The sequence below is a fragment of the Antedon bifida genome, chromosome 10 (assembly GCF_963402885.1).
Source record: "Antedon bifida chromosome 10, ecAntBifi1.1, whole genome shotgun sequence".
NCBI classification, from domain to species: domain Eukaryota; kingdom Metazoa; phylum Echinodermata; class Crinoidea; order Comatulida; family Antedonidae; genus Antedon; species Antedon bifida.
The window spans coordinates 1145414-1170244 of record NC_136235.1 but is presented as its reverse complement, the minus strand read 5'-3'; the positions used below and the strand labels follow the sequence as shown (position 1 = coordinate 1170244).

Genomic DNA, 24831 nt, shown 5'->3' with positions numbered 1-24831 from the left:
GTTATTGAAAACTGTCGGATTCTAATTTTTCATGAGAGGTCCATATACAGTAATTTTATCGCTAGAAACAATCATAAACACGTTTAAATTATTTATTTCCTCTAATATATTATTACCGTAACTCTTTATAATATTAATAATACTTATAGTAATAATACTATAGTTTTGTCCTATCTTTTCTATTGTGCCATGACTATTGATACATTTGTCAACTTATGTCAAAACAACTTACATTGACGAACTTCGTGAGACTCCAAAAAAGAGCTGTAAGAATAATATGCGCTTCTGCTTTTAAATCTCGTAGTGCCTACCAACAATTTGTTGCAAAAATGTTCAGAAAAATATAATATCTTATAACTAGGCTAAGATTTAAACAAGTCATTTGCTATTTTATGTTCTACTTACATCGATGTTACCCCCCCCCCCCCCCCCCATACTTTTCTCTCGGGAAATGTTTTTATACTGAACAAATTGGGGGAGGAATCCAAAACACCAAACGGATTCTGTTTTGTGAACTAGAATAGTCCATATTTGAGAAAAATGAAATGCTGTAGGCATTTCGAGTTAAAAGCGAATAAACATGTGTTTTACGGTAATTTTAGGGTGCTGAATTCAAATATGCTGTTTAACTGGATCCATTTTTAGATCTTCACCCCTAAAATGAGAAAGACAAAGTGGCCGCCATTTCAGACTTATTTTGGCTTATACTTGACTATGACTTGACACCCATTTGGAATAAAAAGTGTATGCTTGTATTTTAAAAGTGGATTATAATGGGGTTGACTTTGGTTTTCACGGTTCAATTGTGCCCTTTTCACGTAAGTGCATCTTGCGGAATAAAGGGATAATGTGGATTTCTTTTAAGATTCCATAAACTGCAGGACCTACTTCAGTTTTACAAGTTGTAAATGAACCGGAATAAATAAACCGTAAATAATAATAATATAACCGGGAACAGGTATACTAATTTCAAGGACAAACTACCGTGTTTTTTTTAAAGCAGATTGATTGTTGTGTTATGTTTACCTGTAGGTAGGCAGGAATATAACAAAATCTATAGACTATATACAGTGCTCTATGCTTGGTTCCCACTAGAGACGCAACACAGGACGTAACGCAACGTAAATGATTTGACCAATCACAAGCGATGGATTATTTGAACTGTCGCTTGTCATTGGTCAGCACGCTTGCGTTGTGTTTACGTCCTTGCGTTACGTCCTAGTGGGAACCAAGCTTTAATTCTGGTCCGCACTAGAAGTTAGATTGGTATTGTAGGCCTAAAAATAAATATTAGGTCTAAACATACAGTGACAGGTCTGCAGGACTATTCATTTTTTTGTGAAAAACAAGTCTCTGATCGTGAAGGGTCAAGAGCAAAGCTAACAGAAATGTACACTGAATTAATATGAAGATAGTTTACGTGCATGTTTGCTTAAAACTCGTCAAGATACAGTGTGCGTCACTCACAATGCAGTTGCAGTGTCATGTACACAAGAACATTTCTACGTCGTGTTACTATAATTGCTGTAGGCTGTAGGTGTAACTCCTTTACCTACAGTAGACCTACCATATTTTCTAAAGATAAACTATATATATTTTGAAAAATAGAATTATAATGTCTTTACATTAGCCTACCTCACTTTCGGAGTTGTTCTAAATTGATCATAAATAATATCGTCAGCGACACACCACGAAGAGACACTAACACATTTGACATAACCATGCGTTAAACGCGGTTAAAAATTATTAGTTGATCCTCTGATATTTCTGTACGATGAAAATAAATCGTCTACTTTACCGCTCCATTATAGACCTGCAATTAACTTCACCATATTGCTTTAGGAAGGAAAGTATACACAAATACACACACATTATTATATAGTATTCTGATTCTATGTAGTTGTTCAAGTCATATGTTATGGGTTTATAATTATAGAACTTTTGGTTCAATTCCACAAAATGTTCAATCTTTGCTGAGAGCAGATAGCCGTGGACGTCAACAGGTACATTTTATATTGGGGAATCCGCCTGTGACCCCTGCAAGGGTCAGGGCGGAACCCCGGCGGGGGTAGGGGAGTAATGCGTACTGTCGTACAGATGATCCGAGGACATATTTTAGAATTTTAAGCGTTTTTTTATAGGCCTACGCTCTGATTTGCGCATAAAAATTCAAGCATCTAGACATGGACAATTTTTTATAGTCGTTGGTAGAAAAAGAACAGTATCATAGGCCTACTATACGACTTTAGAATGATGCACTGTGCATTGTTTGTGGTAATTAATTGGGGTCATAAAAATGATCAAAATATCTCTATGGAATGATCGCGATATATAAACTGTATTTATTCACGAGACACAACATTGATTGTTTTTTACACAAGTTTGTGATATCACAAAATTAATAAAACGCCATATAAATACGAAGTAAGACAAATTTGAAACCGACTTCGGACAATATTCGGACAGTAACGAGCGATGCTCACGTGTCGCTTGTTTCGTTAAAACTGGGTTTTTGTGCGGCGGCAACGATTATAATTACAGTGGCACAACGATCATTTGCCGGCGTTGTTACAACTCATGAAATATTTTCTCGCTATCCAACACATAACTAACGTAACTATTGTTCAGTGGATTAAATGGTTTGCTAATAAAACATAAGGTAACTTTCTAGCTGAATGAACTACACAGAAGTCTTTTGTAATATTTTGTAATTCTTTTGAATTTTAAATGAATGCATTCGGTATCCGATGTTCATGTTCCATTGTCTAATGCGGTATGTGCTCATTCTATGAATAACGCGATACTTCAAAAATGATTGACAACTATTTTTCTCACTCCCGAGGACGATCAAAGCATATTGATCGAAACGTCGAGAAACTCAACAGTTATTTTCAGAACTATATACGTGGTGTAACCTACCGCAAACTTTCATTTGAAATGCTATAATTGTAATTCTTCGAAACCATATATTCACCGTTAGTTGTCAAAGAATAGCAATTATATAAATTTATAGACTACATCTCAAATATGAAGTAACAACAATCAAATAAATTTTACAATATGATAATTAACATTGGTGTTTCAATCCAATCACGTGGGTTGGGTGGGTTTGTATTTTATTCTGTCTGTTATATATTTTTGTTGTATTTGTATCGTTGGTTTGTTTTAAATTGTTTTGTAATTTTACTGTGATTGTGATTTGTGTCTGAGAGAAAAAATTTTTTTCCTGAATTAATATTACCCAGTATAAAGAATAAATACATTTTAAAAATCTAGTCATTTAGGATACTATTAAGGATACGCTTAGTTCGTTAACGACTATGATGTCATCGAACGTCACACGGAATAAAACCTTTTGGGCGTGAAGAATCTTAAACACCTCCTCGACAACGAGTGCTTTTACATTAGTATTTCAATCTGTTCACGCTTGTCGACAATGAGCATCACGTACTTGTTTCCTCAACGGTCTTCAAACGGATTTTAAGATGACTGAATATAACGTTAAATTATTTGTGCTTGTTTTGGTCATTGGTCTAACGACGTTGGTATATTATAACAGCACTTTTCCGGTATGTATTTATTATAATTGTTTGACTTTCTTCAGAATATTGCAAATATTAGTTTACGTCCGTCTTTTTACCAGGGACTTGTAACTCCCTGTTTTTACCATGGTCCTAACATGGAGGTATAACCAGGGAGTTGTAACTCCCTGTTTTTAACATGGTCCTAACATGGAGGTGTAACCAGGGAGTTGTAAATACAACTCCCTGGTATAACATTATACCTCCATGGTCCGATCCTACCATGGAGGTTTCTACCAGACTGTGAAAGGTGAAATTGAGTGGTATTAAAACACTCTGTCAGTTATAGATTACGTCCGTCTTACCTTTAGCCAGATTATGAAAGGGGAACTATGCGAGTTAAATGTTTAATTAGTTATCAATTTCAATTTCTTAAATTTCTATTGTAAGTATAGTATAGAAAAAGATAAGAAAATCAATGAAAAAAGGAGGTAATATGGAATATAAAGTGAATTTACAAGATTTAAAATGTTACTGATGAACTTGATCAAATTGTAATGATAAAATCATTAGAAAATTTAAAAAATGTGTAATGAAAAGTTATTAATTTGAATTAAATTGTAGGCCTACAACGTACCATTCTGATCTAATAGTGGATACTATCCGAAATCAATCTTCAAAACTTAAATTCACGTTAAAGGTAAAGATAAAGATGTCAAAGCGGATCTAAGGGAGGCCCTCTCCTTGAATTTTGGTAATTAATGCAAAAGATCAGACATTAAAATAATCATTAAAGAACAGAAGAACACTCGTGACGTAATTTCACAATTTTGCTCCTATCTTAAAATCATGGGCCTGTTTCTATTGAAAAATTCCAAAAGTTTTCCACTCAGGCGCAGGATTGGTCTAAGCACAGAAAAGCATAAATAAGCAGAATATAGCATTTATATCTTTAGCACATTTAAGCATAATATAAGCTCTTATATAACCTCTTTCCCCCTTTTTTTTGTGCATAGCTTACGTTTTACTTAATCTTAAGCTATTATGCGTTTTTTAGCACTGCTAATGCTGTTTTATTCACTGCTTAAGATGTTGCTATTTCTAATTTTGCTTTTTAATTGAAATTGCTATTGCTATTTTTAGCATTGCTAATGTTATTATATTGACATGCTCTTAACTGTCCATTTGACCAATCCTGCGCCTTTCTCAAGTTTTCTTGAGATCACCTTGTTGCTAAAAGAAAAAAAACTGCTCTAAAACCCGGATCAAATTGGATTTTGTGAAACCGGATTTAAAATCTTTCTTTCTTGTGGTTCTGTTTCGGTTGGAAAGAAAAATATGTTGTCAAAATTGGGTATATAATCCGAAATCTCCTGGTAAGTAGAATTGTTTCATGGATTGTGTCCTTGACATTGTTTACTTTAATTCTGTTTTGGCCTATTTCTTTTGTTGATAAAAATGTACACCACGTATATTTGTTCTGAAAAGAACGGTTGAGTTTGTTGTTTTTTTTAACAAAAATTGTTTATTCAAAGAGTCGAGGGTTGTTATGATTGTGCTTTTTTTTCTCTTGTTTGTATTTATTATGGAAGACAACTTATTTATTTTACAGAAAATAAAATTATTTATTATATATAACTAACGAACTAAATAAAAAAACTTCAATTTTACAGTTATTGGAAAGAACAAAAAATGGAAATATGTACTACAGTGAAGGGCATTATAGGAATTACTCTTCGAATTTTTATGAAGATGAAAAGATTAAAATCCCAACGTACAACTCGTTGAAGAGTAATATTCCGGTACCTGAGCCAGTATTTAACAGCAAAGGTACCCCAGGCTCCATGGGTTTTACCGATGCGTCCAAAACTACTTTTCATATCAAAGACAACAACACTGATATTAATGTCGGTGATTTCTTTAGTATAATAATTGAATCATTTGACGAATTCGGCCGCCACCGTGTTCTTGGTGGCGATTTCTGGTACGCTACCATTTCAACAGCTCGTTGTTCGACAGCAGCTAAAATTCTTGATTTTAAAAATGGAACTTATGAAGCGATTTTCTTTGCACCTTGCCATGGAAAAGTACAATTGAGTATTATTCTCGTCCATACTGTTGAAACTGTCAGTTTTTACAAAAACACCGTCTGGTCTATGGAGGAACGTAAACTATGGAACGCTACATACAAAGTTGGTAATAAAGAAGAGTATGGATTGTGTCGGATACACAACGTTGGGGTATGGCAAGACAAGTGTGAGTATCCACAACCTAAAGCAATGGGAGGTTCGTTGATGTTGTGTGATCCACCCTCTACGTTACCTTGTTCCTCTTTATACGGTATACGGTCCAAAGGAAACGTTCACGAAATTCTATCCAAGTCTTATACGGGATTACTAACAAAAAATGAAGATTTATTTAAAAGGTAAGTGATTGTTTTCTACTAGTGCAAAGCAATTAAAAAGACGTTACTGATACTACTAGTTCATGATGCTATTGGTCCGATGCTATTGGTCCGAGACTGATATTCAGATATTTCTAACAATTTGGATTTGTTACTAGGCCTAATACTATCTTTAACAAAAATCAAATCATAACATTATTGTTAACGCTTTAAAGTGATTTGACAAAGTTGTCTATTAAGAAAAATGTGTTCAAACTTCACTTGATCACTGTTCTATTTTAGTTATTTCTTAGACCATGTCGGATACAATGTGGAGGAGTTTTACAATTTAAATCTTTACTTGTCTTATTTGTAGGAAAATTAATTTTGGTAAATTAACAAACGGAACCAGTACATTTGAAATATTGAGATCAGGTACGTATTGACAACAATAAACATTAATCATTTCAAAGAATAAATAAAATAAAACGCTAGATTTACAAAAGTGTTGTGTTCACCGTTAGCATATTGTTGTAATGCACGACACACACTTGAGTACTGCGTGATAGGATGGGTGGGGTACGTTTAAAACTTGGTTCCCACTAGCGACGCAACGCAAGGACGTAACGCAACGTAAGTGATTTGACCAATCACAAGCGATGGATTATTCGAACAGTCATTGGTCAACTGACTTGTGTTGCGCTTACGTCCTTGCGTTGCACACCGCATATATTGCCGCTTTACATCACACATTTTACATTTTATTATTTGTTAGATCCATCAAGAACATTCCATAGAGAATTATTGGATAGCATAGAGCGACCCGAGTGCGCACCAGATACTCCTGAGCCCCTAAGTGACGGGTTCTGGTATAGAGATACATGGCATTCGTTTGCTTGTCGGAGCCGAAGTTGGTCAAGAAAAATGATAGGACAGTGTACATCAACCAAACGTCTCGTCTTTCTGGGAGACTCTACGACAAGACAGTGGTGTGAAAAGTTACTGATGTATCTGCATATCGATGTACCTGAAGATTTATCAAAGAAACGTTATACAATCCTCACAGATTTTCTTAATTTGACCTTCCAATTTCATCCGTATGTTCTTGGAAACGGTTTGGAGCGAATCGGTGACGGCATGTTTGAGGTTGACTTTTTAGAATCGTTACCAACTGATAGTTGTGAATACGTGATTATGATAAGTCCATGGGCACACTACGAGGTATGGACAAAAGAAGCCTACTTGAGCCGTTTAGAACATATCAAAGCTGCCATCATTGCTTTCAGAAAAAAATGTCCACAAACTAAATTCGTTATTAAGAGTCCACATCCAAGAAGACACAGTTCGAAATCTTTACAAACATTCATAATCGCTAGGCTGACGAGTGACGTATTATTGTACGAATTCCGGCGTCTGATGCGTGAAACTTTCCACGGAATGGGCATCCATTACATAGACATTTGGGACATGAACTTGTCTTATAATTCACCGAACACTATTCATATGCCACTAGAAGTTGCAATACAAGAGCTGTTTATTTACTTCTCACATATTTGTCCGGAATTGAACGTTTAAGTTCAATTGAGTCTTATTTAAGTATACGTATTGTTTGTTTATCTATATACCCATTTTTTCAGTTCTGTATTCATTCAAGATTTAAATTTGTAAAATCATCACATCTTATTTTATTGTGTTCAACTATAAGTTTTAATCGGTGAATTATTCAATAAGCTTTAATTCAACATTGCTACTTTAAAAAATGTTATTTTGTTCTGATATTTTGCAGGATAGGTCAATATATATATATAGGCCTATGTTACTTCTTATTAAACTGTTATCGATTATAGTATAAAAGAATTGAAGTGTTTTCTGCTTACAGTTGGGCGCGACGTGTTTCTACGTTACATTTACGGTTTTGTTAGAGTCCTCTCTGGTCGGGACACAAAAACAATGGGCCTGAGATAGATCATAAACTATAATAGAATCAAAGCTGAACAATAATTTACATCATCAACATTTTTAACACTGTATACGCTCTATGCCGAGTGCACCAAAGTATTTCCAGTCATAATTAATAATAATTTCTCCTTAACTAACTTGGTTTTTTTCTCTGTTAGCAGACACCGAGCCGATCGTACAAAGGTTTATTTATTTTATTACGTATACAAACTAAAAAAAAACATCGGCGTCATCAGTTAAAAGCAGTCATGGTAGAATATCATTAAAGGTGGTAGCTACGTGGTTTATCTCTTTTTAAAAATGGCTACAAATACGAAGTTATTATATTTTCCAATAGCCATTGGCTTAACGATATTGGTATATTTAAACATGACGTTTCCGGTATGTACTTTTAATATTGTTGTTTTTTTATTGTCTACTGTCTGGACTGATGTAATATCTTCTTGTGGTACGCCGATTCAGTGTTAATTTGTGTCAGTTTTGTGATATCATGCAGCAACACAATTATTAGCTAATATCAGGGAAGTGTTCACTCTTCCCTGCCTATATCAATCAATCAATTTGGATTACACCTTTACATCGGTGGCACACAAACAGGTGGTGCATCCTCTGATGCAACACATACAAATCTGATGGATATGGTGGAATACTATAACTAATTAACCGAACATTATTGATATAAATACTATTAACAACATGGTAATTCTAAATGTAATCTTCCAAGAATGTTTTCTAAAATAAATTAATGTTTTAACAATGTTAATTATGCTATGGTGATAGGAAGTAAATGTATTATGTGCAAGAAAAATAACACTATTGATTTTGCTAGAATAAAAGTAGGCCTTTATAATGATTTATGTTAGTCCATCGCTAGTAGGCTTTGGATTTTTGTTGAGAATTAGTAGTATACGTATGAAACGCAACGTGAGTCTAAAAGATGTATCTTTTTGCCAAATTAAGTCGAAATTCAGTCTAGAATCTATACTATAAAATAACACTTTTAAAGTGTTTCAAATTTGATTTGTTGCTATTTATAGTCATTCATGTTTAATATTTCACTTTAAGAATATATTGGAAAGAACCAGAAACATCTACCTAGTAGGAGGGCATTATAGAAATTTCTCTTCGAATTTTTATGAAGATGAAAAGATTAAAATCCCAACGTACAACTCGTTGAAGAATAACATTCCGGTACCTGAGCCAGTATTCAACAGCAAAGGTACTCCGGGCTCCATGGGTTTTACTGATACAGACAAAACTACTTTTCATATCAAAGACAACAACACTGATATTCATGTCGGTGATTTCTTTAGTATAATAATTGAATCATTTGACGAATTCGGCCGCCATCGTGTTCTTGGTGGCGATTTCTGGTACGCTACCATTTCAACAGCTCGTTGTTCAACAGCAGCTAAAATTCTAGATTTTAAAAATGGAACTTACGAAGCGATTTTCTTTGCACCTTGCCATGGAAAAGTACAATTGAGTATTATTCTCGTCCATACTGTTGAAACTGTCAGCTTTTACAAACACACCGTCTGGTCTATGGAGGAACGTAAACTATGGAACGCTACATACAAAGTTGGTAATAAAGAAGAGTATGGATTGTGTCGAATACACAACGTTGGGGTATGGCAAGACAAGTGTGAGTATCCACAACCTAAAGCAATGGGAGGTTCGTTGATGCTGTGTGATCCACCCTCTACGTTACCTTGTTCCTCTTTATACGGTATACGATCCAAAGGAAACGTTCACGAAATTCTATCCAAGTCTTATACGGGATTAATAACAAAAAATGAAGATTTATTTCAAAGGTAAGTGATTGTTTTCTACTAGTGCAAAGCAATTAAAAAGATGTTACTGATACTACCTAATGCTATTGGTCCGAGACTGATATTCAGATATTTCTAACAATTTGGATTTGTTACTAATACTATTTTTAACAACAATCAAATCATAACATTGTTTTTAACGCTTTAAAGTGATTTGACAAAGTTGTCTATTAAGAAAAATGTGTTCAAACTTCACTTGATCACTGTTCTATCTTGTTTATTTCTCAAGACCATGTGGGATACAATGTGGAGAAGTTTTACAATTTAAATCTTTACTTGTCTTATTTGTAGGAAAATTAATTTTGGTAAATTAACAAACGGAACAAGTACATTTGAAATTCTGAGATCAGGTACGTATTGACAACAACAAACATTAATCAGTTCAAAGAATAAATAAAATAAAACGCTAGATTTACAAAAGTGTTGTGTTCAGCCGTAAACATAGTGTTGTAATGCACGACACACACTTGAGTACTGCGTGATAGGATGGATGAGGTACGTTTAAAACTTGGTTCCCACTAGCGACGCAACGCAAGGACGTAACGCAACGTAAGTGATTTGACCAATCACAAGCGATGGATTATTCGAACAGTGGCTTGTCATTGGTCAACTGACTTGTGTTGCACTTACGTCCTTGCGTTGCACACCGCATATATTGCCGCTTTACATCACACATTTTACATTTTATTATTTGTTAGATCCATCAAGAACATTCCATAGAGAATTATTGGACAGCATAGAGCGACCCGAGTGCGCACCAGATACTCCTGAGCCCCTAAGTGACGGGTTCTGGTATAGAGATACATGGCATTCGTTTGCTTGTCGGAGCCGAAGTTGGTCAAGAAAAATGATAGGACAGTGTACATCAACCAAACGTCTTGTCTTTCTGGGAGACTCTACGACAAGACAGTGGTGTGAAAAGTTACTGATGTATCTGCATATCGATGTACCTGAAGATTTATCAAAGAAACGTTATACAATCCTCACAGATTTTCTTAATTTGACCTTCCAATTTCATCCGTATGTTCTTGGAAACGGTTTGGAGCGAATCGGTGACGGCATGTTTGAGGTTGACTTTTTAGAATCGTTGCCAACTGATAGTTGTGAATACGTGATTATGATAAGTCCATGGGCACACTACGAGGTGTGGACAAAAGAAGCATATCTGAGTCGTTTAGAACATATCAAAGCTGCCATCATTGCTTTCAGAAAAAAATGTCCACAAACTAAATTCGTTATTAAGAGTCCACATCCAAGAAGACACAGTTCGAAATCTTTACAAACATTCATAATCGCTAGGCTGACGAGTGACGTATTATTGTACGAATTCCGGCGTCTGATGCGTGAAACTTTCCACGGAATGGGCATCCATTACATAGACATTTGGGACATGAACTTGTCTTATAATTCACCGAACACTATTCATATGCCACTAGAAGTTGCAATACAAGAGCTGTTTATTTACTTCTCACATATTTGTCCGGAATTGAACGTCTGAGTTCAATCATGGAGTAAAAAATAATATTCTTTACTCCATGGTTCAATTGAGTCTTATTCAAGTATACGTACTTTATAGGCCTATTCAGGCCTGCTTGTTTACAGTCAAACACTAATTGTAGTGAGTTGTTACTTACCCATATTGTGTGAGCGTTTGCTGGTTCAAATCAAGTTCTTCTGGGTTGGCTCCGTATCACTATATAAGCCTCTAATACTGTGTTTCACTATTTATTCTTTTCTTCTATGTACAGGATACGCTAAATGTCTTATTATAGGTAAATATACAACGCAGTATCAATACGTCCTGCTTGTTCTATGATCCGTAGAGAGAGACAAATTAAAGTTTTTCTAAGAATGAGATGAACGCAACACCTGTTAATTAATATGCAAATATTCTAATTGCTTCTACACACTTTTGTATTCATTCTTGGGTTTTCTTTCCTGGAATTAAAATACATTTCCTCCATGATTTTTAAGATTGGGGAATCATGGCAAATGCACGGCCCTTTGTAAAACCGCCGGATTCTTTTACGGTGTGTAGAGAAACACATGTAGCTTAATGTAAAGCTTGATTCCCAATTGAACGCAACGCGTAGACGTAACGCAAGACGTAACGCAATACGTAGACGTAACGAAAGACGTAGACGTAATGCAATACGTTGACATAAAGCAAGACATAGACGTACCACAATACGTAGACGTAACGCAAGGCGTAGACGTAACCCAATATGTAGACGTAACACAATACGTAGACGTAACGCAAGGCGTAGACGTAACGCAAGACGTATACGTAACACAATACGTAGACGTAACGCGACTCAGCCACTGGTACCCACGTCATTGCCATTTGTCAATAATTTTCCTTTAAACCATTTACATACAGTATTTGAATAACTCTCAAATACCTTCGTACGGTCGTTAAAAAATCGTCCTATTTTGAGGCAATAAAAACAAATTATTCATTCGTTTTTTTTTGTAAATTGATCGTCTACAATTCAATAGAACGATTTATTACATTGCAAATTGGTTTTTCGACATCCGAGAGGGCGGCGACAAGAGACATGGTGTTCAAAGATTGGATTGTGCTTTAAGCTTGGTTCCCACTAGATACGCAACACAAGGACAAAACGCAACGTTGCGTTACGTCCTAGTGGGAACCAAGCTTAAATGTACAGCTGATACAAACCCTTCTCTCTCATTTATCCATGAGTATACTGAATATATAAGTCCGATAAATTAGTTTTATTTTAAGATTACAAATATCGCAGATTAAACAAATTTAATTAAAATGCAGTTGCTTTTATTTATCAGTAAATTAGATCTATCAGAATAATAATGTGTATTACTACATGATTTTTTTATTTTATTTATAACAATTATGCTATAAATATGAAATAATTACAGTTAGGATATTGAAAACTCAGTCAACCATATTATTATAAACTATTTTACCAATGGTCCTCAATCATTGCTACATTTTGGCCAAAATGGGTTTCTTTAAAAGTATTTTATGATAAAAACAGATGTAGAATTGAAAATAAATATATTTTGATACTTAGTATTGATAATATAAAGTTTTCTTCTGGACTTATTATTTACGAACTTTCTGATTTACAAACTGCTTTCAGAGTGGTGTGTAAATGGGATGGTTGAATACAGATTATAAATCTAAAACATAAACTTAATAAATCTTCAAAATATAAACTTTTATTTCAGTGGGATTAAATACTGTAATGAACCATAGGATTGTTTGTAATTCCTTCAATTAGAGTCTTTGATCTGATCAACCATTGCTATTGCATCTATCTCCACTCTTGCACCCTAAAAAGAAAAACAAGAAATTAATATTATTTAAATTATTCAGGTATTATATAACAACAATAACAGCTACAGATTGTTTAAATAATAGAACCAGTCAGGCTGGCTGTGTTATCATAACTGAAATTGTGTGTAGATTTGGTCCAGTATACATTTCAAGATTGTTCACAAATAAAGAAAAACATGTCATTAGGGAGGTTTCGCAATGCTATGAATACGATAACGAAAACGGATATGTCACACATTTGTGAAACTTTTGAGCAGCTGATACCCATTTCATATTCGTATATATCATATTCAACGAAACCTCCCTAATATGACTAAACAGTAATCTACTTTTTTTAAATTCAAATTTTCAGTTGAATTCAGTGTTACTGTAGGTGGTTCTACAAAAGAAGGTTAAACTAAATCTGTAGGTAGGTTCATGTTAGGTAAAATGACTAGCTTCATCATGATTACTGATCATGATCAAGACATTTTATGTGAACACACAATTATCAAATAAATCAGCTTAATCATTCTAACATGATTTAGAACAACCTGTAGTCCCCATATCACACAGAGCCTGTCCTCAAATATCAGATAGAGGGCGATATGTTGAAATCCTTGAACAAGTGACAATTAAGTTCTTCATTTTTAGGTTATATTTGGAAACAGGACCACAAGTAAAACAGGTGCTACATCTATACCTGATATGTTTTTATCCTGTATAAATATGTTTTAAATAAAATTAATAAAACTATATAAGACTACCATTATTATTATTATACATGTGCATTAATAAATTTTCCTTTTTTAATTTTCTGAGGAAACATTAGACAACGCAGCAAGATTATTCTGTATTGTGCATATTTTACATACATACATAGAGATACTATTAAACTACTAGATAATAAACTAGGTAACATGCATTCCACAAAATGGTCACCATATCTGGTCAAAAATAGTCTTTAGTACTTTATTTATATCAAATTAATAATAATATAAAACATAATATGAAGAATTACAACATATTAAAAACGGTAATAAAAATGAATAGTCTTTAAGTCTTTAATTTTCATATACAAGGACTATATAAAAGATAATAATAATTACATTCAACACACTGCAACAGAGCAAATGTGGCTATCAGATTACAATGCCGTAGCGAGAGGTTAAAAACAGATGAGGCAAAGATGCTTTAAATTTCAATTATTAAAAAAAAAAAATTCTGTATTGTGAAAGAACCTCATGTTGTATACTTTTTATTCATGGTGGGTTAGCAATAAAATGTAAAATAAAACAAGTCTAACCTTAGGAAGTGCACCAGCTTGGAACGCCACACGAGCTGGACGATTGTCAGAAAAATCTAAAATATTAAAACGATATAATTACTTAGGAATACAAACAAAAGAAGTAAATTAAATAAAAACTGACATTGACAACCTTATGACTGGTTAAACCTGCTATGTTTTTGATAATGGTGTCATTTTAAAGTATGAAACATGTTGCTGACAAAAGAGCAAGTACTTCTTCAAATCCAGCCTGGCATTCATAAAAATCAAACGCAACCAGATAACAACAATTCAAAAAGCCTGTTACATGTTTGTAAAATGTCATTAAAGGTCATTATAAATATCAAAGGTCATTATATTATTATTAATATAATATCTTGAATATTTGCCGGATCAACTCCTCTTAAATTAGACGGCGGGCAGCCATTAAAAAAGAATTGGTTTTTGATCAAACACTGATAACTGTCATGGTTATGACATGTTGATAATGATGACACTAATCATGATGATGAACATTGATGAGAGGTAAACAACAATAAAGGATCTTTCACACTGTTCCGGCACGGTTCCGGTCCGGCGAATCGAACATCAATGTTTCGTTTTCATGACGCTCCATGCAGCTATGCGCCAATCTAAATGCGCGTAGCTGTGTTAAAACGAAACAATGACGTTCGATTGGATTTTCCGGCGCCGGACCGGAAGTGTGCAGGAACAGGTGTGAAAGACCCTTAATACAGTAATGACTATTTTTATGAGTATGACAATCATGTTATTTAATGTATAATGGATAGATGATGGTGATGATAATAGTGCCAATAAAACTAGTAGTAAAAATAATAGTGTTTTGAACCAAGATAAATCCTATCACCACCATGACCATTCATGCTTAAGCTCTGTCTACACTATCAAACTTTGATGTGACAAACCAATGTGATGTGCCCATATATGGATGTCATATCACCACCATATTTGGATATATAACCACCATTATTTGGGTACATGACACTTTTTTTGGAGTTTGGGAGTGTAGGCAGAGCTTAACAAACAAGATGGTTATTGGCAATCATTAAACTATTTTAAACAGATGGTATCGACGTTGAAGACAATTACATATAATGCCGAAGTAAAACACTTACAGTTAGAATAGATAGTATTCATCTCATTAAAGTCATTTATATCTGCTAGCATCACTGTGCATTTTATAACTGTAATCAATAAAATGAGAGGCTTGTTAGGTTTTGTAAAAAACATACAAAATCATACCAAAATTAAAAAGGGGGCGTGGCCGCAAACATCCAAAAACGGTCATTAAAATATCTTGGAAATTGAAGCTAATTTTGGATATAATATTGCCATACAGGTAGTTTCATAATGGGTTAAAATAAATATAAATCTATATGCAAAGTTTTGTAAATGATATTTTTCCCAAACATACCATGACTGTAGTCAATATTCCCTGCACGAAGTACAGCCCCCATATTTTTCAAAGCCTAAAAGAAAAATGTGAAGTAAATTGGGTATCAAAAGCACTGTTCTCTGGTTTAATTAATTTTCTCACATTAATTTTATTTAAGATCATAAAACATGCGCAGTTCTCAAAGCCTATTGACAAGATTTTTTTTCTAGGGGTGGGGGTGGGTCTTTTTTTCCACAAATTGGGAAAACATCGTCATGAGCTGGGCTAGTTCTAAGGCATGATCACTTCAACTGATATCCATCTGTACAGTAGTAATAAAAGTGTATTTCTCAAAACTTCTTTGAATCTGAAAGATAATTATGTTTTTGAGTGTTTATTTGCTTTATTCACTAGGCCTACCTGTTCCGTCTCCGGGCCAATTCCACCAGGAACTAACTTAAGAGTCTCTGGATTCATACCGAGCTGACCAGAGACGTACATAGTTCGATCCACTATTACAGCTTGACTATAAAGTTTATAAATTAAAAAAAGATGTAATCAAAAATGGTTGATAGGTTAATATAAAGTATATGGTGTGTGAAAAGGGGCTTTAATCACTTCATTTAGGTGAATAGAATTATAGGCTAAATAAATTATGATGACATTGTCATTTGACAGTGTCGCACCAGCAGCCAGCCGGCCAGGTCCATCATGATGGCCCATGGCTGCTGGCATAATATATGGAGGATATGCCTCTCCTCTCACTCAACTAACTCAGCCTAAGTAGCAGGATAGGTAGTATAGGGATGGGCTGCCCTGTAAAGGTCGTTAAGTAGGCTCGCCGACGACACAGATCTAGGCCTAGACTAGGCCTAGCCTAGTTACTTTTAAAATAGGCCTATAGGCAGGCCTACTACTACTAGGCCCTAGTACTAGGCTACCCTAGCCTAGGCCTAGGCCTAGGCCTATACTAATAGCTAGCCTGGCTCACTAACCTGTATGCTCCAATAGCTGCAGGTGCATCTTTTGCTGCAGTTATTATTCTCCTTACTACAGCAGACATGTTAACGAATCAACCAGAAAATAAGTACAGTTATATAAATACACTTAGTATTAGTTGATGTAGGCCTACTATATAGCCTAGTACTACTAGCCTAGTTACTAGAGCCACGGAATTTTTGGAGTGCGTAAAAGTAAGCAAGTACGTGTAGAGAGATGGATCATGGATGAATGGATGGAGGTATATTCAGAGCGTCATTCTGGCGATTGGAGCATCCTCTACTTCTCTACGGAGCGCCATTTATGCCTTTATTAACTTCAATAATAGAAATTGTACTACGGTAACTGCTCAAGTGGACCCAATTTAGCACCAGGGTAGCACAGTGATATAAAATAGAAATAAAGTCACTAAATTGTAATATCTTTTCGTATGTTAATACACTGTGCTCAAGTGGACCCAATTTGGCGCCAGTGGAGCACAGTGATATAAAATAGAAATAAAGTCATTTAAGTTTCAATATCTTTTCGTATGTTAATACACTGTGCTCAAGTGGACCTAATTTGAAGTCACTTAAGTTTAAATATCTTTTCGTATGTTAATACACTGTGCTCAAGTGGACACAATTTGGTACCAGTGGAGCACAGTGATGTAAACTAGAAATAAGTTACTGAATGTTAATATCTTTTCGTATGTTAAACTGTGCTCCAGTGGACCCAATTAAGTTTCAATATATTTTCGTATGTTAATACACTGTGCTCCAGTGGATCCAATTTGGCACCAGTGGTGGAGCACAGCGAAATAGTCACATACAAAAAGAATTTAATTTGTCACTTTGACCAATTTCAGGTGATCATTTTTATAATTTTACTGATATTTAATTTTTTTAAAACATGCACGTATGTTGAATATTACTGCAAAATATTGATTTATGCAATCCTGTGACCTGATATGATGCTTATGGTGCTGATTGGTGCCTATTATGTGTCATAGAATATATGCTCTATACTCTACAGTGTACTGTATATCTATATACAGTGTAACATAGGTGAAATTACGGGACCCACATCATGTTTGAATTTTGAAAAATACTTCTGAAAATACTTCAAAAATATTTCAAACTTCCAGGTATATATGTTAAATATCGGTACTCTATAAAAATTAGTTTCAAACCATATCAGTTATTTTAATAACTTGCGTTTGTCTAAGATAAATACTTATTTAGTGTCCCCGGAGAGTGCACCTATTCATGGAAATATGAAATTAAATATTAGGTACTCCAGTACTAGCCCACCATGGTTGTGGCAGAGCTAATAATAATGAAAATAGAGCCCAGAATTGCACTTATACTTATTACTATACATAATCACCTATGATAATTATGGTAATGTTCAAATTTCAAATATCCAGATGCGACTTCAAAGTTGTAGGTGTGGTTTTCTACTTTAAAACTCGACTTCGTATAAGGCCTAGTCCGGCGGCGGAATTAGTCTAAGCTTCGAAATTGGTCTAAAAATCGGCATCTTTGGAAATGTTCTATATTTGATCTTATTTCACTCTCCATTAACCCCATACAAAAACCATCGGAGACAAACTATCTGTTTAAAACATGTTTATTCTGGGGACGGTGCGGCCATACACACCAACTACCATAAAAGTTTATTCATAACATTTTACAATACAATATCTTGCATGAATCGGACATTTTCGCTACCAATGTAGCAACATTAACAAAATCAAAATTTAACAGTGTGGCGTGTTGACCGCGAATGACTAACAATACCATCTTTCCCACTACACCTGCACAACCATTGCATAACAACGCACGGCATACCAAACCGTTTCGTACACCTGCGATGAAAATATAAATTCAATTTATTTTAAAATTGAGGGCGGCAAACATAAAATTTACGAGATCGAATTCAGGTTGAAAAAAAAAATTAAATAAAAAAAAAGATGTTAAATGTGCTCTCCCTGCCTCAGCACTAAGGCCCTGCCACAGCCTTTTGGGGTCGTTTCCAGCACATCACCAGATGCATTGATGTTGTCGCCTCATGATGTGTGGTGGAAAGGGGGACGTATAATTCTGTGAACCCCAAACACAGTGGCCGCATGCCTTTAACTCTATTCCACCGACCAGCGTGGGAATCGAACCCACGACATACGTGTTGTCAACACGACGCTCAGGCGACTGAGCTAACTGATCATTTTGGTTTTAAAAAGGTTAATATGATAGTTATGACGTACTGATGAATTACGTAATACACGTATAAATAGACTATTATCAGCTGTTCAGTCATGTACTACTTTGTGGCCTAACGGGTAATGCTCAGGTTTAGGCGCTCTCAGCTCTAGTAGATTGGGTTCAAACCTCTACGGATACTTTTTTTCTAATAAAAAAAAAAATAAATAAAAAATAAATAAATAAATAAAATAATGAATATTGTTTTTCTTTTTTAACATTGTCCCTGGTGAGTCTTATTAATAGTTTGCTTCATATAATTTAAAATCATGTAAAGTGCCATTTTTTTTGGGCGGGAACCTATGCAGCTCTATTTTTCAAAATTATCTTTGCTCAGCCCCAAGCATGGTGGGGTACTGAAGAGTCTTATACCATGTTTGAAAAAATAATAGATGTCATTTCCGGGGACCTTGCAGCTCTATTTTAAACAGTTTGGTATGCCGTGCGTTGTTATGCAAATGTGTTTGTGCAGGTGTGTTATGGGCAAGATGGTATGTTAGTCATTCGCGGTCAACACGCCACACTGTTAAATTTTGATGTTCTTAATCTTTACATTAGAAGATTGTTCAAATCATGTAAATAAAACATTTTCCGGCCGGGAACCTTTTAGCTCCCCTCTTTTAGTTTGCAAAAGTAATCTCGAAAAGAATGGATGGAAAATAATGCCATGCAACTTTGTTTCTGATTTTAAAAAAGGTCCACTTGTTTATTTTTTTCCTATTAGGTTAAGACAGAAACTATAGAAGACGTGCATATTTCATGAATATTGATGAGGTCATGACGTCATACTTGCGAGACACGTTTCGCGAGCAAAAATCTGGCTAGTCTTCGGGGAATGTGGGTTAGCAGCTGTTTTTGGCGACGGTGATGGTTGGCTTACAGATTTCCCCCTAGTTTCCACTCGAATGACACTTGAACTACCACTTTTAAACACTTACAGAAACATTGTTATAGGCCTAGGCGTACACCAGAATAGTTTAGTTAGAATTCTTAAAGTAAGTACAAGTTTATGATGAGAGTGAAACTGCACCTTTAGTGGCATACGTGCAATAACAAAAATGTGTACAATTTCATTAATTTTATTTCATTTATTTCGTCAGAACAAATACATAAAACAAAAAACAAAATAGAATTCAAAATCCCAAAGACCGGTACCAAAAAGCAAACACTGCCAAGTGGCTCACCAAAATGAAAAGTGAAAAGAGTTATATAATTAAAATACATTGAAATTCTTAATACAAAATTTAAAATCAATGAAGTTAAAATATAAAAGTATTAGGCCTATAATTAAATAAAACATTAACAATCTAGGAATAAAAAGGTGACTTATAAATATTTAAAACTCTTGATAAAATGTTTAAAATCTATATAGGCCTAACTAAATTCATAACGAACATCAGACACAATGTTAGCTCTCTCTCTCCCCATATAGATAATAATAGATGTTAATTGACCTATATAATATAAAAGATATAATAATAAAACACAATAATGTTAGTTGTTCTTATAATCTTTTAATTGGCCTGAACAACTTAACACAACTCTATGTGTAAGATGTTTCTGACGTCACATGCGCACCAGTGCTAAGATTGCCGAACTTCATAATATCAATCAATTCTACTATGTTACTATTGAACTTATAAATTTGAGGAAAATACTTCAGTAGAATACTACGTAATTCATCATTTGTTAAGATTGGTTTGGTTACTAATTCATCTTTATCATTTTCGTAAATAAATTCTTTATCTTTAATTGCAACTAATCGTCCATTGCTCATGATTACCGCGCGAACCTGAAGCAAAAACGGGAATTTACAGTAATAAGGATCAACATTATAGTGACTGCAGATTTGCTGTGAAATCGTCAATTGTACAAGGCGTTAGGCAAATCTCATAAAATAAAAACCACTTATCCTCTTCTCCTACTGTGTTGTCAGAGACATTACGTATTGTGAAGAAAGATATCGTATTGTTATCTTTACGAGAAAATTTATATTCTAAAAATCCTTGTTTGTACACAGGTGATGCTTCGTTGAAATCAAGTGGTATAAGCCTCCACGTTGGTAAGCACGTGCTTATGTCAACCAAGTGTGAATCTCCAAACTGAGCGAGTGACCGAACGATTAGAGTCAGGTGTACGTTGTCGATACCGAATGCTTTTGCTCCTATATAGTCTACTTGGTAACCAATAGACACAAGAACCTCTCTCAGGAAGTAATTCATCGAATAGCAACTGCCTCCTTGCCGCGTCATCATCGATGATTTGATTTCTTCAAACGTTGGCAGATGGCGCTCACCTGGCGGTACATTTATCGCATGTACCGTTTGGAATGGTATAGCATGCATAAACGAGTACGCAATATCAGACAAGAGTTGCACTTTATTTTGTTCGAACTTCTTAAAACAATCAGCAATTCCCAGAATACTATTCAGAAAGTCTTCAGATTCTTCTTTAGACAACATCGTTTTGGAAAGACCCGACGTGGATGCTGGACTTCTGACGTATAGGCTAGTTTGTAATTACCTAGTATAAAGTAGACAAAAATAATAATAACTAGAATTTAATTCGTCACTTCGACGAATTATAGGTGATCATTTTTATCATTTTACTGAAATTAATAAAAAAAAAAAACATGCACGTACGTTAACATACGATCAGAAAAATGTTGATTTATGCATATTATACGCTTATAAGTGCTGAGTTGTGCCTATTATATGCCATGTACAGTATATACTGTATACCTATATACAGTGTAGCATAGGTGAAATTACGGGACACACATCATGTTCTAATTTTTTTGTATGATGGAATTATCAAAATAAACTTGAAGATGACAATTTCGAAAGATAATGAATTGAGCAAATAAATATAAGAATTGGAAGAGAATTTGGCACGTAGAAGCGCTGTGTGCGCTCTTTGAAATGTGTATAACTTTGACGAAAAAGATGAAAAAACTACTTTTTAACTTCAACTGGCCATATGTTAACGTCACAACATCCGATAGGCTTGCTTTTTATATGAATTCATATCTACATTTCATCAAGGCAACCTTCAATTCTGAAGAGCTGTAAGATATTCAAATTTACGGCGAAGGTGAAATTACATGACCTACGTTATTTTTTGATGACTAATTCATGCTCTAAATTGATCAAAACTTAATTTTGAGCTTTTTAAATTTTTAACACGCGATTTTACGCTTATGACCCTACGTGCGCGTGCGTTTTTATTTAGCTAATATTTTTACCCTTGATCTAAAGTTTACGTGTAGTGAATTTCATTTATATATGATAATGAATTATGGGGATATGATTGATAATGTGATTTCACAAAATGGCGTATAAATGACGTCACGGATGAGTGATCATGGTGAAAAGCTTATTAGGACTAATATAAATTAAAGTATTTGAAAGACATTTTGGTAATCATATATGACATTAAACTTTTTGAGATATTTGTTACACAAAATAGTGTACAGAAAGAAGAAGAAGAAGAAAAAGGAAGAAGAATAATAATAAAGATTTCATACAATAACAATAAGTGATCATTTTATTCTAAATGATCACCTAAAAAGTCGTTTGCGCGCCAACCATCGGTTGCAATACAGTAGATTAAATCGTATAATGACAAGTGTCGCAACAGAGACAGCGCGCGTATACCAATCACTTTAAGCTCAAGCACGGTGTCCATCCACTTACCAAGGGGGTTTGATAGAGTCTGCTTAACTGTGTTCATCCTAGTCTATTTAAGCTTGGTTCCCACTAGAACGTAACGCAAGGACGTAAACGCAACGCAAGCATTTTAACCAATGACAAGCATAGACAAGTTATAGACAGTTAGCAATCACAAGCGAATGCGGCCATCACTTGTGATTGGTCAATTCACTTGCGTTGCGTTACGTCCTTGCGTTGCGTCGCTAGTGGGAACCACGCTTAAGCGCGTGCTTTCCACTAGAACGCAACGCAGCGACGTATTAACGCAAAGTGCTGTATTGCGTAATCACAAGTGGGAACCGACGACGCAACAGTGCTGCAAACATTGCAGGTTTGATTTCACGCAGGCGGAGGAAGGGGAGGGTGGGGGGGGGGGTTGTTGGTGGTGTAGGCTTACATAAGAATTATAATGTAAGAACGCCTATATTTCAAAAAAGAAAATAATATCATTGGGTGTGACAAAGCGTACTTACTTTTATCTGAGTGGTGTATCCACAACGTTAGACAGATTGGGCTTAACCGACTACCTGCCTGCTGATCTGGATCTCATATCCACAATTCTGAATGGCACCAGTAACAATAAATATCAGTGCAACAAAGGTTCAATTATGCATAATAGAGACACAACAAAAACAATGACTATTTAAATTTGGTCGTAAAACTAAATTATCAACATACAATAACGTTTATGACTAATATTGATTTAAATTCGGACGTATTACCTAAAACCAAATGCCGCATCGAGGAAATAGAAAACCAATGGTTGTCAGGAAACTTTAAATAAGAAGGCATGAGAGCCGTAGGCTGGGAGGGTGCGAAAATGGTAAATGCAGAACTAAACACCCCACCCCAACTCCTAGCTGAGCTACAATTTTCAAAAATAGAGCTGCTGATAGGTATTCCTTCACTTTGAAATATATATTTTGGGTGCTTTTCGTGGTGTATTATTTGATATTTTGTTGTTTTTTGTGACCTAAACTGCAGTCACATTTACCTATAGATAGAAGAAAAATGTGGACAAAATCGAATGAAAATACATTGTTAATTGTTTTCCGTAATTGGTAATATAAAGTTGTTTTTTTTTCATGTTCAACAATTTATATTCGTCGCTTTGGTTGTGTATGTTTAATTTTTATTCATTTACATTTGTTTATTTCAGTGGTTTTTGATATTGTGCAATTTTTTTGTGGGCGCTATGTTGTCTTTTTTGTTACTTTTGTAATTAAATTTATTTTTTGCTTTATGCGGTGAGATACTCGTATCCGGATATTCACCCCCTGGACATTTAACCCCCGGAAAACTACCCCCCGGACAACCACCACCTGGACAACTACCCCCTTAGGACAACTACCCCTTTAGGACAACTACCCCCCGGACAAATACCCCCCGGACAACTACCCCCTTAGGACAACAAGTTGTCCGGGTGGTAAACATCCGGGGGGTAACTGTCTAGGGGGTAGGTGTCCTAGAACCGAGATACTTATTATTTACACGCATTTCACGGATTCGAACTCGAATGTCAGAGCATTGATGATGTCAATGGCCACAGCGTTTTTACTCACTGAGGGCGTAATTTACGAAATGCATTATGTTCCAAAATTTACAGTGTGTATGTAAATAGTTTGAGAGAATATTATGGCACATTGTACAGGATTTAAGGTTTTAAGATTGTTGACATTTGCTCATTTAGCAATTAAATATAATCTATTTGAAGCATTATACAATCATTATTTTTATAGGACGTGATAAGAAAATTAAAAAAGATAAGCAAATTAAAAAAGAAGAAATATTATTTACAATATCACCAACTTTGACTTGCGCTTTATTTGAAATAAAATCTGTAATCCATTGGTGTTTTCACCAACAGCTACTGAGTTATTAAGTTCTTTTTATTAGACACCGTCCAGTGCAGAAGAAAAGTCAAGAAAACAAAAATTAAAATGTTTACAGCCTTTAACTGTGCCCATGAATGAAAACCTTAGAAAGTAAAAGTTCAATATTATACATTTGTTTAATTCCAAACTGAAAAAATGTAATTAGTATCTTATTATACTATTCTAGATACATCAAAGCAATTTTTCACCAACCCTATTGAGGATAGGTGTAATTAATTAAAACTTCAACGACGCGATCAGTCGAAACGGTTGCCGGCTTCCGATACTAAACACTGTTTTTAAATCAATGCTCATAAACGTTATTAAT

General features: G+C 34.7%; 5 protein-coding genes across 5 annotated transcripts in view; 2 read left to right on the top strand and 3 right to left on the bottom strand.

Moving 5' to 3' along the window:
• Positions 1-24831, bottom strand: part of LOC144854164 (serine/threonine-protein kinase RIO1-like) — a 107916-nt gene that overhangs the window by 17095 nt on the left and 65990 nt on the right. The gene's annotated exons all lie outside the window — the stretch shown is intronic.
• Positions 3466-7497, top strand: LOC144853938 (NXPE family member 4-like). The gene is made up of 4 exons (XM_078711807.1): positions 3466-3569; positions 5195-5946; positions 6281-6339; positions 6680-7497. Exons 1-4 carry the CDS (start codon positions 3486-3488, stop codon positions 7477-7479), a joined length of 1695 nt encoding a protein of 564 aa, XP_078567933.1. The 5' UTR covers positions 3466-3485; the 3' UTR covers positions 7480-7497.
• LOC144854540 (NXPE family member 3-like) lies at positions 8233-11193 on the top strand. The gene is made up of 4 exons (XM_078712487.1): positions 8233-8244; positions 8929-9677; positions 9987-10045; positions 10394-11193. Exons 1-4 carry the CDS (start codon positions 8233-8235, stop codon positions 11191-11193), a joined length of 1620 nt encoding a protein of 539 aa, XP_078568613.1.
• On the bottom strand, positions 12878-16902 carry LOC144854158 (2-iminobutanoate/2-iminopropanoate deaminase-like). Its single transcript, XM_078712053.1, has 6 exons — positions 16676-16902; positions 16101-16206; positions 15720-15774; positions 15421-15489; positions 14303-14358; positions 12878-13013 (listed from the first exon to the last, which is right to left on the bottom strand). The coding sequence occupies exons 1-6, from the start codon at positions 16741-16743 to the stop codon at positions 12954-12956; spliced, it is 414 nt and encodes a 137-aa protein (XP_078568179.1). The 5' UTR covers positions 16744-16902; the 3' UTR covers positions 12878-12953.
• On the bottom strand, positions 20326-23219 carry LOC144854488 (uncharacterized). Its single transcript, XM_078712445.1, has 2 exons — positions 23103-23219; positions 20326-21442 (listed from the first exon to the last, which is right to left on the bottom strand). The coding sequence occupies exon 2, from the start codon at positions 21379-21381 to the stop codon at positions 20752-20754; it is 630 nt and encodes a 209-aa protein (XP_078568571.1). The 5' UTR covers positions 21382-21442; positions 23103-23219; the 3' UTR covers positions 20326-20751.